Source organism: Oncorhynchus nerka, linkage group LG23 (genome assembly GCF_034236695.1).
Source record: "Oncorhynchus nerka isolate Pitt River linkage group LG23, Oner_Uvic_2.0, whole genome shotgun sequence".
NCBI classification, from domain to species: domain Eukaryota; kingdom Metazoa; phylum Chordata; class Actinopteri; order Salmoniformes; family Salmonidae; genus Oncorhynchus; species Oncorhynchus nerka.
In genome coordinates, this window is record NC_088418.1 from 8,443,697 (window position 1) to 8,462,309 (window position 18,613).

Sequence of the window (18,613 nt, forward strand, 5' to 3'; positions counted from 1 at the left end):
CTCTGTACCGGTACCCTCTGTATATAGCCTCCACATTGACTCTGTACCGGTACCCCCTGTCTATAGCCTCCACATTGACTCTGTACCGGTACCCCCTGTATATAGCCTCCACATTGACTCTGTACCGGTACCCTCTGTATATAGCCTCCACATTGACTCTGTACCGGTACCCCCTGTATATAGCCTCCACATTGACTCTGTACCGGTACCCTCTGTATATAGCCTCTACATTGACTCTGTACCGGTACCCCCTGTATATAGCCTCCACATTGACTCTGTACCGTAACACCCTGTATATAGCCTCCACATTGACTCTGTACCGGTACCCCCTGTATATAGCCTCCACATTGACTCTGTACCGGTACCCCCTGTATATAGCCTCCACATTGACTCTGTACTGTAATACCCTGTATATAGCCTCCACATTGACTCTGTACCGTAACACCCTGTATATAGCCTCCACATTGACTCTGTACCGGTACCCCCTGTATATAGCCTCCACATTGACTCTGTACCGGTACCCCCTGTATATAGCCTCCACATTGACTCTGTACCGGTACCCCCTGTATATAGCCTCCACATTGACTCTGTACCGGTACCCCTGTATATAGCCTCCACATTGACTCTGTACCGGTACCCCTGTATATAGCCTCCACATTGACTCTGTACCGGTACCCCTGTATATAGCCTCCACATTGACTCAGTACCGGTACCCCCTGTATATAGCCTCCACATTGACTCAGTACCGGTACCCCTGTATATAGCCTCCACATTGACTCTGTACCGGTACCCCCTGTATATAGCCTCCACATTGACTCAGTACCGGTACCCCCTGTATATAGCCTCCACATTGACTCTGTACCGTACCCCCTGTATATAGCCTCCACATTGACTCTGTACCGGTACCCCCTGTATATAGCCTCCACATTGACTCTGTACCGGTACCCCCTGTATATAGCCTCCACATTGACTCTGTACCGGTACCCCCTGTATATAGCCTCCACATTGACTCTGTACCGGTACCCCTGTATATAGCCTCCACATTGACTCAGTACCGGTACCCCCTGTATATAGCCTCCACATTGACTCTGTACCGTACCCCTGTATATAGCCTCCACATTGACTCTGTACCGGTACCCCCTGTATATAGCCTCCACATTGACTCTGTACCGGTACCCCTGTATATAGCCTCCACATTGACTCTGTACCGGTACCCCTGTATATAGCCTCCACATTGACTCTGTACCGGTACCCTCTGTATATAGCCTCCACATTGACTCTGTACCGGTACCCCCTGTATATAGCCTCCACATTGACTCTGTACCGGTACCCCTGTATATAGCCTCCACATTGACTCTGTACCGGTACCCCTGTATATATTCTCCACATTGACTCTGTACCGGTACCCCTGTATATAGCCTCCACATTGACTCTGTACCGGTACCCCCTGTATATAGCCTCCACATTGACTCTGTACCGGTACCCCCTGTATATAGTCTCCACATTGACTCTGTACCGGTACCCCTGTATATAGCCTCTACATTGACTCTGTACCGTACCCCTGTATATAGCCTCCACATTGACTCTGTACCGGTACCCTCTGTATATAGCCTCTACATTGACTCTGTACCGGTACCCCCTGTATATAGCCTCCACATTGACTCTGTACCGGTACCCCTGTATATAGCCTCCACATTGACTCTGTACCGGTACCCCCTGTATATAGCCTCCACATTGACTCTGTACCGGTACCCCCCTGTATATAGCCTCCACATTGACTCTGTACCGGTACCCCCTGTATATAGCCTCCACATTGACTCTGTACTGTAATACCCTGTATATAGCCTCCACATTGACTCTGTACCGTAACACCCTGTATATAGCCTCCACATTGACTCTGTACCGGTACCCCTGTATATAGCCTCCACATTGACTCTGTACCGTACCCCTGTATATAGCCTCCACATTGACTCTGTACCGGTACCCCCTGTATATAGCCTCCACATTGACTCTGTACCGGTACCCCCTGTATATAGCCTCCACATTGACTCTGTACCGGTACCCCCTGTATATAGCCTCCACATTGACTCTGTACCGGTACCCCCTGTATATAGCCTCCACATTGACTCAGTACCGGTACCCCCTGTATATAGCCTCCACATTGACTCAGTACCGGTACCCCCTGTATATAGCCTCCACATTGACTCTGTACCGGTACCCCCTGTATATAGCCTCCACATTGACTCAGTACCGGTACCCCTGTATATAGCCTCCACATTGACTCTGTACCGGTACCCCTGTATATAGCCTCCACATTGACTCTGTACCGGTACCCCCTGTATATAGCCTCCACATTGACTCTGTACCGGTACCCCTGTATATAGCCTCCACATTGACTCTGTACCGGTACCCCTGTATATAGCCTCCACATTGACTCTGTACCGGTACCCCCTGTATATAGCCTCCACATTGACTCAGTACCGGTACCCCTGTATATAGCCTCCACATTGACTCTGTACCGGTACCCCCTGTATATAGCCTCCACATTGACTCTGTACTGGTACCCCTGTATATAGCCTCCACATTGACTCTGTACCGGTACCCCCTGTATATAGCCTCCACATTGACTCTGTACCGGTACCCCCTGTATATAGCCTCCACATTGACTCTGTACCGGTACCCCCTGTATATAGCCTCCACATTGACTCTGTACTGGTACCCCCTGTATATAGCCTCCACATTGACTCTGTACCGGTACCCCTGTATATAGCCTCCACATTGACTCTGTACCGGTACCCCCTGTATATAGCCTCCACATTGACTCTGTACCGGTACCCCTGTATATAGCCTCCACATTGACTCTGTACCGGTACCCCCTGTATATAGCCTCCACATTGACTCTGTACCTGTACCCCCTGTATATAGCCTCCACATTGACTCTGTACCGTAACACCCTGTATATAGCCTCCACATTGACTCTGTACCGTAATACCCTGTATATAGCCTCCACATTGACTCTGTACCGGTACCCCCTGTATATAGTCTCCACATTGACTCTGTACTGGTACCCCCTGTATATAGCCTCCACATTGACTCTGTACCGTAATACCCTGTATATAGCCTCCACATTGACTCTGTACCGGTACCCCTGTATATAGCCTCCACATTGACTCTGTACCGGTACCCCCTGTATATAGCCTCCACATTGACTCTGTACCAGTACCCCCTGTATATAGCCTCCACATTGACTCTGTACCGGTACCCCCTGTATATAGCCTCCACATTGACTCTGTACCAGTACCCCTGTATATAGCCTCCACATTGACTCTGTACCGGTACCCCCTGTATATAGCCTCCACATTGACTCTGTACCGGTACCCCCTGTATATAGCCTCCACATTGACTCTGTACCGGTACCCCCTGTATATAGCCTCCACATTGACTCTGTACCGGTACCCCCTGTATATAGCCTCCACATTGACTCTGTACCGGTACCCCCTGTATATAGCCTCCACATTGACTCTGTACCGGTACCCCCTGTATATAGCCTCCACACTGCCCTGTATATAGCCTCCACATTGACTCTGTACCGGTACCCCCTGTATATAGCCTCCACACTGACTCTGTACCGGTACCCCCTGTATATAGCCTCCACATTGACTCTGTACCGGTAACCCCCTGTATATAGCCTCCACATTGACTCTGTACCGGTACCCCCTGTATATAACCTCGTTATTGTGATATTTAAAACAAACTTTCTTTAGTTTATTTAGTAAATATTTTCTTAACCTCTTATTTAGCTTGAAATTGCATAGTTGGTTAAGGGCTTGTAAGTCAGCATTTTACAGTAAGGTCTACACTTGTTGTATTCAGCGCATGTGAAAAATACAATTTGATTTGATTTAGACACCTACTGACGAGATAAAGAGCCGAATCAGTCTGATTCTCACCTGGTGATGGGGGTGAAGTATGTTGTTGTCCAGGGGCTGCCACTCTTCTGGTTAACAGACTGAGAAGAGAAGACAACATGCTGTCCTGGTTAACAGACTGAGAAGACAACATGCTGTCCTGGTTAACAGACTGAGAAGAGAAGACAACATGCTGTCCTGGTTAACAGACTGAGAAGACAACATGCTGTCCTGGTTAACAGACTGAGAAGAGAAGACAACATGCTGTCCTGGTTAACAGACTGAGAACAGAAGACAACATGCTGTCCTGGTTAACAGACTGAGAAGAGAAGACAACATGCTGTCCTGGTTAACAGACTGAGAAGAGAAGACAACATGCTGTCTTGGTTAACAGACTGAGAAGAGAAGACAACATGCTGTCCTGGTTAACAGACTGAGAAGAGAAGACAACATGCTGTCCTGGTTAACAGACTGAGAAGAGAAGACAACATGCTGTCCTGGTTAACAGACTGAGAACAGAAGACAACATGCTGTCCTGGTTAACAGACTGAGAAGAGAAGACAACATGCTGTCCTGGTTAACAGACTGAGAAGAGAAGACAACATGCTGTCTTGGTTAACAGACTGAGAAGAGAAGACAACATGCTGTCCTGGTTAACAGACTGAGAAGAGAAGACAACATGCTGTCCTGGTTAACAGACTGAGAAGAGAAGACAACATGCTGTCCTGGTTAACAGACTGAGAAGACAACATGCTGTCCTGGTTAACAGACTGAGAAGAGAAGACAACATGCTGTCCTGGTTAACGGACTGAGAAGAGAAGACAACATGCTGTCCTGGTTAACAGACTGAGAAGAGAAGACAACATGCTGTCCTGGTTAACAGACTGAGAAGAGAAGACAACATGCTGTCCTGGTTAACAGACTGAGAAGAGAAGACAACATGCTGTCCTGGTTAACAGACTGAGAAGAGAAGACAACATGCTGTCCTGGTTAACAGACTGAGAAGAGAAGACAACATGCTGTCCTGGTTAACAGACTGAGAAGAGAAGACAACATGCTGTCCTGGTTAACAGACTGAGAAGACAACATGCTGTCCTGGTTAACAGACTGAGAAGAGAAGACAACATGCTGTCCTGGTTAACAGACTGAGAAGAGAACACAACATGCTGTCCTGGTTAACAGACTGCGAAGAGAAGACAACATGCTGTCCTGGTTAACAGACTGAGAAGAGAAGACAACATGCTGTCCTGGTTAACAGACTGAGAAGAGAAGACAACATGCTGTCCTGGTTAACAGACTGAGAAGAGAAGACAACATGCTGTCCTGGTTAACAGACTGAGAAGACAACATGCTGTCCTGGTTAACAGACTGAGAAGAGAAGACAACATGCTGTCCTGGTTAACAGACTGAGAAGAGAAGACAACATGCTGTCCTGGTTAACAGACTGAGAAGAGAAGACAACATGCTGTCCTGGTTAACAGACTGAGAAGAGAAGACAACATGCTGTCCTGGTTAACAGACTGAGAAGAGAAGACAACATGCTGTCCTGGTTAACAGACTGAGAAGAGAAGACAACATGCTGTCCTGGTTAACAGACTGATGAGAAGACAACATGCTGTCCTGGTTAACAGACTGAGAAGAGAAGACAACATGCTGTCCCGGTTAACAGACTGAGAAGAGAAGACAACATGCTGTCCCGGTTAACAGACTGAAGAGAAGACGACATGCTGTCCTGGTTAACAGACTGAGAAGACAACATGCTGTCCTGGTTAACAGACTGAGAAGAGAAGACAACATGCTGTCCTGGTTAACAGACTGAAGAGAAGACAACATGCTGTCCAGGTTAACAGACTGAGAAGACAACATGCTGTTCTGGTTAACAGACTGAGAAGACAACATGCTGTCCTGGTTAACAGACTGAGAAGAGAAGACAACATGCTGTCCCGGTTAACAGACTGAGAAGAGAAGACAACATGCTGTCCCGGTTAACAGACTGAAGAGAAGACAACATGCTGTCCCGGTTAACAGACTGAGAAGAGAAGACAACATGCTGTCCTGGTTAACAGACTGAGAAGACAACATGCTGTCCTGGTTAACAGACTGAGAAGACAACATGCTGTCCTGGTTAACAGACTGAGAAGACAACATGCTGTCCTGGTTAACAGACTGAGAAGACAACATGCTGTCCTGGTTAACAGACTGAGAAGACAACATGCTGTCCTGGTTAACAGACTGAGAAGAGAAGACAACATGCTGTCCTGGTTAACAGACTGAGAAGACAACATGCTGTCCTGGTTAACAGACTGAGAAGAGAAGACAACATGCTGTCCTGGTTAACAGACTGAGAAGACAACATGCTGTCCTGGTTAACAGACTGAGAAGAGAAGACAACATGCTGTCCTGGTTAACAGACTGAGAAGAGAAGACAACATGCTGTCCTGGTTAACAGACTGAGAAGAGAAGACAACATGCTGTCCTGGTTAACAGACTGAGAAGAGAAGACAACATGCTGTCCTGGTTAACAGACTGGGAAGAGAAGACAACATGCTGTCCTGGTTAACAGACTGAGAAGACAACATGCTGTCCTGGTTAACAGACTGAGAAGAGAAGACAACATGCTGTCCTGGTTAACAGACTGAGAAGACAACATGCTGTCCTGGTTAACAGACTGAGAAGAGAAGACAACATGCTGTCCTGGTTAACAGACTGAGAAGAGAAGACAACATGCTGTCCTGGTTAACAGACTGATGAGAAGACAACATGCTGTCCTGGTTAATAGACTGAGAAGAGAAGACAACATGCTGTCCCGGTTAACAGACTGAGAAGAGAAGACGACATGCTGTCCTGGTTAACAGACTGAGAAGACAACATGCTGTCCTGGTTAACAGACTGAGAAGAGAAGACAACATGCTGTCCTGGTTAACAGACTGAAGAGAAGACAACATGCTGTCCTGGTTAACAGACTGAGAAGACAACATGCTGTCCTGGTTAACAGACTGAGAAGAGAAGACAACATGCTGTCCTGGTTAACAGACTGAAGAGAAGACAACATGCTGTCCAGGTTAACAGACTGAGAAGACAACATGCTGTTCTGGTTAACAGACTGAGAAGACAACATGCTGTCCTGGTTAACAGACTGAGAAGACAACATGCTGTCCCGGTTAACAGACTGAGAAGACAACATGCTGTCCTGGTTAACAGACTGAGAAGACAACATGCTGTCCTGGTTAACAGACTGAGAAGACAACATGCTGTCCTGGTTAACAGACTGAGAAGACAACATGCTGTCCCGGTTAACAGACTGAGAAGAGAAGACAACATGCTGTCCCGGTTAACAGACTGAGAAGAGAAGACAACATGCTGTCCTGGTTAACAGACTGAGAAGAGAAGACAACATGCTGTCCCGGTTAACAGACTGAGAAGAGAAGACAACATACTGTCCCGGTTAACAGACTGAGAAGAGAAGACAACATGCTGTCCTGGTTAACAGACTGAGAAGAGAAGACAACATGCTGTCCTGGTTAACAGACTGAAGAGAAGACGACATGCTGTCCCGGTTAACAGACTGAGAAGAGAAGACAACATGCTGTCCTGGTTAACAGACTGAAGAGAAGACAACATGCTGTCCTGGTTAACAGACTGAGAAGAGAAGACAACATGCTGTCCTGGTTAACAGACTGAGAAGAGAAGACAACATGCTGTCCTGGTTAACAGACTGAGAAGAGAAGACAACATGCTGTCCTGGTTAACAGACTGATGAGAAGACAACATGCTGTCCTGGTTAACAGACTGAGAAGAGAAGACAACATGCTGTCCCGGTTAACAGACTGAGAAGAGAAGACAACATGCTGTCCTGGTTAACAGACTGAAGAGAAGACAACATGCTGTCCTGGTTAACAGACTGAGAAGACAACATGCTGTCCTGGTTAACAGACTGAGAAGAGAAGACAACATGCTGTCCTGGTTAACAGACTGAAGAGAAGACAACATGCTGTCCTGGTTAACAGACTGAGAAGACAACATGCTGTCCTGGTTAACAGACTGAGAAGAGAAGACAACATGCTGTCCTGGTTAACAGACTGAAGAGAAGACAACATGCTGTCCAGGTTAACAGACTGAGAAGACAACATGCTGTTCTGGTTAACAGACTGAGAAGACAACATGCTGTCCTGGTTAACAGACTGAGAAGACAACATGCTGTCCTGGTTAACAGACTGAGAAGAGAAGACAACATGCTGTCCCGGTTAACAGACTGAGAAGAGAAGACAACATGCTGTCCCGGTTAACAGACTGAAGAGAAGACAACATGCTGTCCCGGTTAACAGACTGAGAAGAGAAGACAACATGCTGTCCTGGTTAACAGACTGAGAAGACAACATGCTGTCCTGGTTAACAGACTGAGAAGACAACATGCTGTCCTGGTTAACAGACTGAGAAGACAACATGCTGTCCTGGTTAACAGACTGAGAAGACAACATGCTGTCCTGGTTAACAGACTGAGAAGAGAAGACAACATGCTGTCCTGGTTAACAGACTGAAGAGAAGACAACATGCTGTCCTGGTTAACAGACTGAGAAGAGAAGACAACATGCTGTCCTGGTTAACAGACTGAGAAGAGAAGACAACATGCTGTCCTGGTTAACAGACTGAGAAGACAACATGCTGTCCTGGTTAACAGACTGAGAAGAGAAGACAACATGCTGTCCTGGTTAACAGACTGAAGAGAAGACAACATGCTGTCCAGGTTAACAGACTGAGAAGACAACATGCTGTCCTGGTTAACAGACTGAGAAGAGAAGACAACATGCTGTCCTGGTTAACAGACTGAGAAGACAACATGCTGTCCTGGTTAACAGACTGAGAAGACAACATGCTGTCCTGGTTAACAGACTGAGAAGAGAAGACAACATGCTGTCCTGGTTAACAGACCGATAAGAGAAGACAACATGCTGTCCTGGTTAACAGACTGAAGAGAAGACAACATGCTGTCCTGGTTAACAGACTGAGAAGACAACATGCTGTCCCGGTTATCAGACTGATAAGAGAAGACAACATGCTGTCCCGGTTAACAGACTGAGAAGAGAAGACAACATGCTGTCCCGGTTAACAGACTGAGAAGAGAAGACAACATGCTGTCCTGGTTAACAGACTGAGAAGACAACATGCTGTCCTGGTTAACAGACTGAGAAGTGAAGACAACATAAGATAATATAACATAAAATACAAGAAAATAACTTAATTATCCCCAAGTTGACTATTGTCTTAGAATACAGTTTGCGTTGTAGACTAGCAGCCCTGTTCACCCCCCTCAGAACTGTAATTTAGTCCTTCTACCTGGATCCCAGAGGAGACGGCAGGGAACACCATTATAGAGATGAAGAAGACGTAGAAGACACAGAGACCCAGGAGCCATGTCTTCTGAAGGATGGGTTTTAGAGGAGGGATGGACACGGAGGAGACCGTGCTCGCTGGTGCCCCCTCCAGGCCGTCCGCCTCACCGCGGGGCTCTGGTATAGACCCTGACTTGTTGTACTCTGCTGCCAGCATGTAGTGCCTGAGGAAGGGAAACGGTTTCAGTAGGGAAAGGGGGGGGGGAGATACCTAGTCAGTTGTACAACTGAAATGTGTGTTCCCCATTTAACCCATACCCCTCTGAATCAGAGAGGTGCGGAGGGGCTGCCTTAAATCGACATCCACGGCGTACACAACATTTAAATCATGTATCATCTATGCAATAACATCGGTAACACCTGTAGGTTATATGTTTTATCACTTGTCAGAACTGATTCCAGATCAGTTTCATGATTGCCTAAATGCTTAAATGGTTCATGTTAGAATTTCAGCCAGGTGAGCTGATCTTAGATCTGTGCCTAAAGGGCACCTTACTTCCAGAGTGATATGAGAGGTAACTAAAAAAAAAGGTAACTAAGGTAACTAAAAAAAAATGGTAACTAAGGTAACTAAAAAATGGTAACTAAGGTAACTAAAAAAATGGTAACTAAGGTAACTAAAAAAAATTAACTGAATATTTTAACTGAGGCTATGTATAAAAGGTCTATAACATGTTGTCTCTCTATGTAATTAAGTAATTTAGTAAGAAGTCATTGACCTTTAACACTTGTAATCTATTAGAACAAACAGAAGTTAATGCTGAATAGTAAACTAATGTCCAACAAGCTTTTGTTCAAGGCACTTCCTGGTTTACTTCTGGAATTGTTTTTCCCAGGAAACATTGTTTACTGTTCAAAATCAACAGCTGTTTGTTCTCTGTAATATTGCACCTCATGATCTAAGGGCTCCTGCAGGTTTATCACACCGATGACCTGACAACACACCGACAACACACCGATGGCCTGAGAACACACCGATGACCTGACAACACACCGATGACCTGACAACACACCGATGACCTGACAACACACCGATGACCTGACAACACACCGATGACCTGACAACACACCGATGACCTGACAACACACCGATGACCTGAGAACACACCGATGACCTGAGAACACACCGATGACCTGACAACACACCGATGACCTGACAACACACCGATGACCTGACAACACACCGATGACCTGAGAACACACCGACAACACACCGATGACCTGACAACACACGGACAACACACCGATGACCTGACAACACACCGATGACCTGAGAACACACCGATGACCTGACAACACACCGATGACCTGACAACACACCGATGACCTGACAACACACCGATGACCTGACAACACACCGATAACACACCGATGACCTGAGAACACATCGATGACCTGAGAACACACCGATGGCCTGACAACACACCGATGACCTGACAACACACCGATGACCTGACAACACACCGACAACACTGACAAACACACCGACCTGAACACACCGATGACCTGAGAACACATCGATGACCTGACAACACACCAATGACCTGACAACACACCGATGACCTGACAACACACCGATGACCTGAGAACACACCGATAACACACCGATGACCTGACAACACACCGATAACACACCGATGACCTGAGAACACATCGATGACCTGACAACACACCAATGACCTGACAACACACCGATAACACACCGATGACCTGAGAACACATCGATGACCTGACAACACACCAATGACCTGACAACACACCGATGACCTGACAACACACCGATAACACATCGATGACCTGACAACACACCGATGGCCTGACAACACGCCGACAACACACCGATGACCTGACAACACACCGATGACCTGACAACACACCGACAACACACCGACAACACACCGATGACCTGACAACACACCGATGACCTGACAACACACCGATGGCCTGAAAACACACCGATGACCTGACAACACACGGACAACACACCAATGACCTGACAACACACCGATGACCTGACAACACACCGATGGCCTGACAACACACCGATGGCCTGACAACACACCGATGGCTTGAGAACACACCGACAACACACCGATGACCTGACAACACACCGACAACACACCGATGACCTGACAATTCACCGATGACCTGACAACACACCGATGGCCTGACAACACACCGATGGCCTGACAACACACCGATGGCCTGAGAACACACCGATGACCTGAGAACACACCGACAACACACCGATGACCTGACAACACACCGAACACACGATGACCTGACAACACACCGACACAACACACCGATGACCTGACAACACACCGATGACCTGACAACACACCGACAACCTGACAACACACCGATGACCTGACAACACACCGACAAACACACCGATGACCCTGACAACACACCGATGACCTGACAACACACCGACAACACACCGATGACCTGACAACACACCGATGACCTGACAACACACCGATGACCTGACAACACACCGACAACACACCGATGACCTGACAACACACCGATGACCTGACAACACACCGATGGCCTGACAACACACCGACAACACACCGATGACCTGACAACACACCGACAACACACCGACAACACACCGACAACACACCGATGACCTGACAACACACCGACAACACACCGACAACACACCGATGACCTGACAACACACCGACAACACACCGATGACCTGACAACACACCGATGACCTGACAACACACCGATGACCTGACAACACACCGATGACCTGACAACACACCGATGACCTGACAACACACCGACAACACACCGATGACCTGACAACACACCGATGACCTGACAACACATCGATGACCTGACAACACACCGATGACCTGACAACACATCGATGACCTGACAACACATCGATGACCTGACAACACACCGATGACCTGAGAACACACCGACAACACACCGATGACCTGACAACACACCGATGACCTGACAACACACCGATGACCTGACAACACATCGATGACCTGACAACACATCGATGACCTGACAACACATCGATGACCTGACAACACATCGATGACCTGACAACACATCGATGACCTGACAACACACCGATGACCTGAGAACACACCGACAACACACCGATGACCTGACAACACACCGATGACCTGACAACACATCGATGACCTGACAACACATCGATGACCTGACAACACATCGATGACCTGACAACACACCAATGACCTGACAACACACCGATGACCTGACAACACACCGATAACACATCGATGACCTGACAACACACCGATGACCTGACAACACACCGATGGCCTGACAACACGCCGACAACACACCGATGACCTGACAACACACCGACACCTGATGACCTGACAACACACCGATGACCTGACAACACACCGATGACCTGACAACACACCGATGGCCTGACAACACACCGATGACCTGACAACACACGGACAACACACCGATGACCTGACAACACACCGATGACCTGACAACACACCGATGGCCTGACAACACACCGATGGCCTGACAACACACCGATGGCCTGAGAACACACCGATGGCTTGAGAACACACCGATGACCAGGGAACACACCGACAACACACCGATGACCTGACAACACACCGACAACACACCGATGACCTGACAACACACCGATGACCTGACAACACACCGATGACCTGACAACACATCGATGACCTGACAACACATCGATGACCTGACAACACATCGATGACCTGACAACACATCGATGACCTGACAACACATCGATGACCTGACAACACACCGATGACCTGAGAACACACCGACAACACACCGATGACCTGACAACACACCGATGACCTGACAACACATCGATGACCTGACAACACATCGATGACCTGACAACACATCGATGACCTGACAACACACCAATGACCTGACAACACACCGATGACCTGACAACACACCGATAACACATCGATGACCTGACAACACACCGATGACCTGACAACACACCGATGGCCTGACAACACGCCGACAACACACCGATGACCTGACAACACACCGATGACCTGACAACACACCGATGACCTGACAACACACCGATGACCTGACAACACACCGATGGCCTGACAACACACCGATGACCTGACAACACACGGACAACACACCGATGACCTGACAACACACCGATGACCTGACAACACACCGATGGCCTGACAACACACCGATGGCCTGACAACACACCGATGGCCTGAGAACACACCGATGGCTTGAGAACACACCGATGACCAGGGAACACACCGACAACACACCGATGACCTGACAACACACCGACAACACACCGATGACCTGACAACACACCGATGACCTGACAACACACCGATGACCTGACAACACACCGATGACCTGACAACACACCGATGACCTGACAACACACCGATGACCTGACAACACACTGATGGCCTGACAACACACCGATGACCTGACAACACACCGACAACACACCGATGACCTGAAAACACACCGATTACCTGACAACACACCGATGACCTGACAACACACCGATGACCTGACAACACACCGATGACCTGACAACACACCGACAACACACCGATGACCTGACAACACACCGACAACACACCGATGACCTGACAACACACCGATGACCTGACAACACACCGATGGCCTGACAACACACCGACAACACACCGATGACCTGACAACACACCGATGACCTGACAACACACCGACAACACACCGACAACACACCGATGACCTGACAACACACCGACAACACACCGACAACACACCGATGACCTGACAACACACCGACAACACACCGATGACCTGACAACACACCAACAACACACCGATGACCTGACAACACACCGATGACCTGACAACACACCGACAACACACCGATGACCTGACAACACATCGATGAACTGACAACACATCGATGACCTGACAACACATCGATGACCTGACAACACACCGATGACCTGAGAACACACCGACAACACACCGATGACCTGACAACACACCGATGACCTGACAACACACCGATGACCTGACAACACACCGATGACCTGACAACACATCGATGACCTGACAACACATCGATGACCTGACAACACATCGATGACCTGACAACACACCGATGACCTGACAACACATCGATGACCTGACAACACATCGATGACCTGACAACACACCGATGACCTGACAACACATCGATGACCTGACAACACACCGATGACCTGAGAACACACCGACAACACACCGATGACCTGACAACACACCGATGACCTGACAACACACCGACAACACACCGATGACCTGACAACACACCGATGACCTGACAACACACCGATGACCTGACAACACACCGATGACCTGACAACACACCGATGGCCTGACAACACACCGATGACCTGACAACACACCGATGGCCTGACAACACACCGATGACCTGACAACACACCGATGACCTGACAACACACCGATGGCCTGACAACACACCCATGACCTGACAACACACCGATGACCTGACAACACACCGATGGCCTGACAACACACCGATGACCTGACAACACACCGGCAACACACCGATGACCTGACAACACACCGATGACCTGACAACACACCGATGACCTGAGAACACACCGACAACACACCGATGACCTGACAACACACCGATGACCTGACAACACACCGATGGCCTGACAACACACCGATGACCTGACAACACACCGATGACCTGACAACACACCGATGACCTGACAACACACCGATGACCTGACAACACACCCATGATTGGACAACACACCGATGACCTGAGAACACACCAAAGGTCAAAGGAGCCACCAGTGAGAAGTTTTTTTTGTGACAAAGGCTCATATCAAAAGGTTACCAAACAGAAACTGGGAAGCGTTTATTTTATTCTCAGTATCAATGAAGCCTGTTTCCTTGGTTTCGGGAGAGGAGACTAGTTTCATTTAACTGTGGTTTGCCTGACCACAACAGAACAAAACTCAGAGGCACTACAGTTCCTCATCTTCTCTCCCCACATCTCCCTCAGCCTCTTTGACACATGTGCATGCATATTGTTGTAAAGTCTATATTAGTCCTCCCGCTGTCCACAGTCCACCTGCTGTCCACAGTCCACCTGCTGTCCCCACTCTGTCCCCAGTCCACCTGCTGTCCCCAGTCCACCCTCTTTCCCCAGTCCTCCCGCTGTCCACAGTCCACCTGCTGTCCCCAGTCCACCCTCTGTCCCCAGTCTACCCCAGTCCACCCTCTGTCCCCAGTCCACTCTCTTTCCCCAGTCCTCCCGCTGTCCACAGTCCACCTGCTGCCCCCAGTCCTCCTGCTGTCCCCAGTCCTCCTGCTGTCCCCAGTCCACCCGCTGTCCCCAGTCCACCCGCTGTCCCCAGTCCACCCGCTGTCCCCAGTCCACCCTCTGTCCCCAGTCCACCCTCTGTCCCCAGTCCACCCTCTGTCCCCAGTCCTCCTGCTGTCCCCAGTCCACCTGCTGTCCCCAGTCCACCCGCTGTCCCCAGTCCACCCGCTGTCCCCAGTCCACCCGCTGTCCCCAGTCCTCCTGCTGTCCCCAGTCCACCTGCTGTCCCCAGTCCACCCGCTGTCCCCAGTCCACCCGCTGTCCCCAGTCCACCCGCTGTCCCCAGTCCACCCGCTGTCCCCAGTCCACCTGCTGTCCCCAGTCCACCCTCTGTCCCCAGTCCACCCTCTGTCCCCAGTCCACCCTCTGTCCCCAGTCCACCCTCTGTCCCCAGTCCTCCTGCTGTCCCCAGTCCACCTGCTGTCCCCAGTCCACCTGCTGTCCCCAGTCCACCTGCTGTCCCCAGTCCACCTGCTGTCCCCAGTCCACCTGCTGTCCCCAGTCCACCTGCTGCCCCCAGTCCACCTGCTGTCCCCAGTCCACCCTCTGTCCCCAGTCCACCCTCTGTCCCCAGTCCACCTGCTGCCCCCAGTCCTCCTGCTGTCCCCAGTCCTCCTGCTGTCCCCAGTCCACCCTATGTCCCCAGTCCACCTGCTGTCTCTGTCTCTGAATGATTGTCTATGAAAAGCCAACTGACATTTACCCCTGAGGTGATGACCGGCTGCACCCTGTACAACTACTGTGATTATTATTATCTGACCCTGCTGGTCATCTATAAACATTTTAACATCTTGTCCATGTTCTGTTATAATCTCCACCCGGCACAGCCAGAAGAGGACTGGCCACCCCACATAGCCTGGTTCCTCTCTAGGTTTCTTCCTAGGTTCTGGCCTTTCTAGGGAGTTTTTCCTAGCCACCGTGCTTCTACACCTGCATTGCTTGCTGTTTGGGGTTTTAGGCTGGGTTTCTGTACAGCACTTTGAGATATCAGCTGATGTAAGAAGGGCTTTATAAATAAATTTGATTGATATGGTGAGAGTGAGAGTGTTATTGCTGTGTGTGTGTGTGTGTGTGTCTACCGTGAGTAATCCAGCTTAGGCAGCAGCAGGTACATGAGGATACAGAAAAGGATGAAGACATCAGCCGTTAGGAAGTAAGCTAGAGCGCTGTCAGTCACATCTTTAGCTGCTGCCAAGTCCACTATGGAGGCTACTGCACTGATAGTACCACCCATAGCCTGGCCTGGGAGAGAGGGATGGGGGAGAGAGGGGTGGGGAGAGAGTGGGTGGGGGAGAGAGGGATGGGGGAGAGAGGGGTGGGGGAGAGAGGGGTGGGGGGAGAGGGAGGGGATGGGGAGAGAGGGATGGGGAGAGAGGGATGGGGAGAGAGGGATGGGGAAGAGAGAGGGGTGGGGAGAGAGGGGTGGGGAGAGAGGGATGGGGAGAGAGGGATGGGGAGAGAGGGATGGGGAGAGAGGGATGGGGAGAGAGGGATGGGGGAGAGAGGGATGGGGGGAGAGAGGGATGGGGAGAGAGGGATGGGGAGAGAGGATGGGGAGAGAGGGATGGGGAGAGAGGGATGGGGAGAGAGGGATGGGGAGAGAGGGATGGGGAGAGAGGGGTGGGGAGAGAGGGGTGGGGAGAGAGGGATGGGGGAGAGAGGGTGGGGAGAGAGGGATGGGGGAGAGAGGGTGGGGAGAGAGGGGTGGGGAGAGAGGGATGGGGAGAGAGGGATGGGGGAGAGAGGGATGGGGAGAGAGGGGTGGGGAGAGAGGGGTGGGGAGAGAGGGGTGGGGGGAGGGAGGGATGGGGAGAGAGGGTGGGGAGAGAGGGGTGGGGGATAGAGGGATGGGGAGAGAGGGATGGGGGAGAGAGGGTGGGGAGAGAGGGATGGGGAGAGAGGGGTGGGGGAGAGAGATGGGGAGAGAGGGATGGGTGGTGAGAGAGGGATGGGGGAGAGAGAGAGATGGGGAGAGAGGGATGGGGAGAGAGGATGATGGGGAGAGAGAGATGGGGGAGAGAGAGATGGGGGAGAGAGAGATGGGGGAGAGAGGGATGGGGAGAGAGGGATGGGGGAGAGAGCGGGGGATGGAGGGAGAGAGCGGGGATGGAGGGAGAGAGCGGGGGATGGAGGGAGGGGGAGAGCGGGGGATGGAGGGAGGGGAGAGCGGGATGGCGAGGGGGAGAGAGGGATGGGGAGATGGGGAGAGAGGAATGGGGAGAGAGGGATGGGGGAGAGGAAGAGAGGGATGAGGGAGAGAGAGGGATGGGGGAGAGAGGGATGGGGGAGAGGGAGAGAGGGATGGGGAGAGGGGAATGGGGGAGGGCAAAATGACTGACTGTGTTATGCTGTTATAAAATGATGTCTGGGTTAAGCAGGAGAAGGAAGTCAAATCAGCTGATGAGTGTTTCAGTTGTTGGTATGAAACTAAGATGATGTCAGCAATGATAGATACAGAGACTCTCCAAGGGAACAGTTTGGGTGGTTTGTTATCATGTAGACTAGACTGTTGGGTATATGATATTGGTTTGTTATCATGTTGAGTATATGATATTGGTTTGTTATCATGTAGACTAGACTGTTGGGTATATGATATTGGTTTGTTATCATGTAGACTAGACTGTTGGGTATATGATATTGGTTTGTTATCATGTAGACTAGACTGTTGGGTATATGATATTGGTTTGTTATCATGTAGACTAGACTGTTGGGTATATGATATTGGTATGTTATCATCTAGACTAGACTGTTGGGTATATGATATTGGCTGAGTATGGTATGTAGACAGATTCATCTTCCCAATATGAGAGACTTAGTGTGTGAGTGTGTGAGTGTGTGTGTGTGTGTGTGTGTGAGTGAGTGTGTGTATGTGTAATACCTGATATGAGTGCCTGTGATATCCTCATGGG

General features: G+C 49.7%; 1 protein-coding gene across 1 annotated transcript in view; it reads right to left on the reverse strand.

The window, feature by feature from the left end:
* slc29a3 (solute carrier family 29 member 3) overlaps window positions 1-18,613 on the reverse strand; it is a 40,012-nt gene that overhangs the window by 4,787 nt on the left and 16,612 nt on the right. The window contains exons 6-9 of the mRNA XM_065007826.1: window positions 18,583-18,613; window positions 16,784-16,946; window positions 9,243-9,462; window positions 3,951-4,009 (exon numbers count right to left, since the gene is read on the reverse strand). The exon at window positions 18,583-18,613 is cut by the window's right edge and continues 117 nt beyond it. Of these exons, the coding sequence (XP_064863898.1) occupies window positions 3,951-4,009; window positions 9,243-9,462; window positions 16,784-16,946; window positions 18,583-18,613 (473 nt within the window). The remainder of the gene's footprint in view (window positions 1-3,950; window positions 4,010-9,242; window positions 9,463-16,783; window positions 16,947-18,582) is intronic.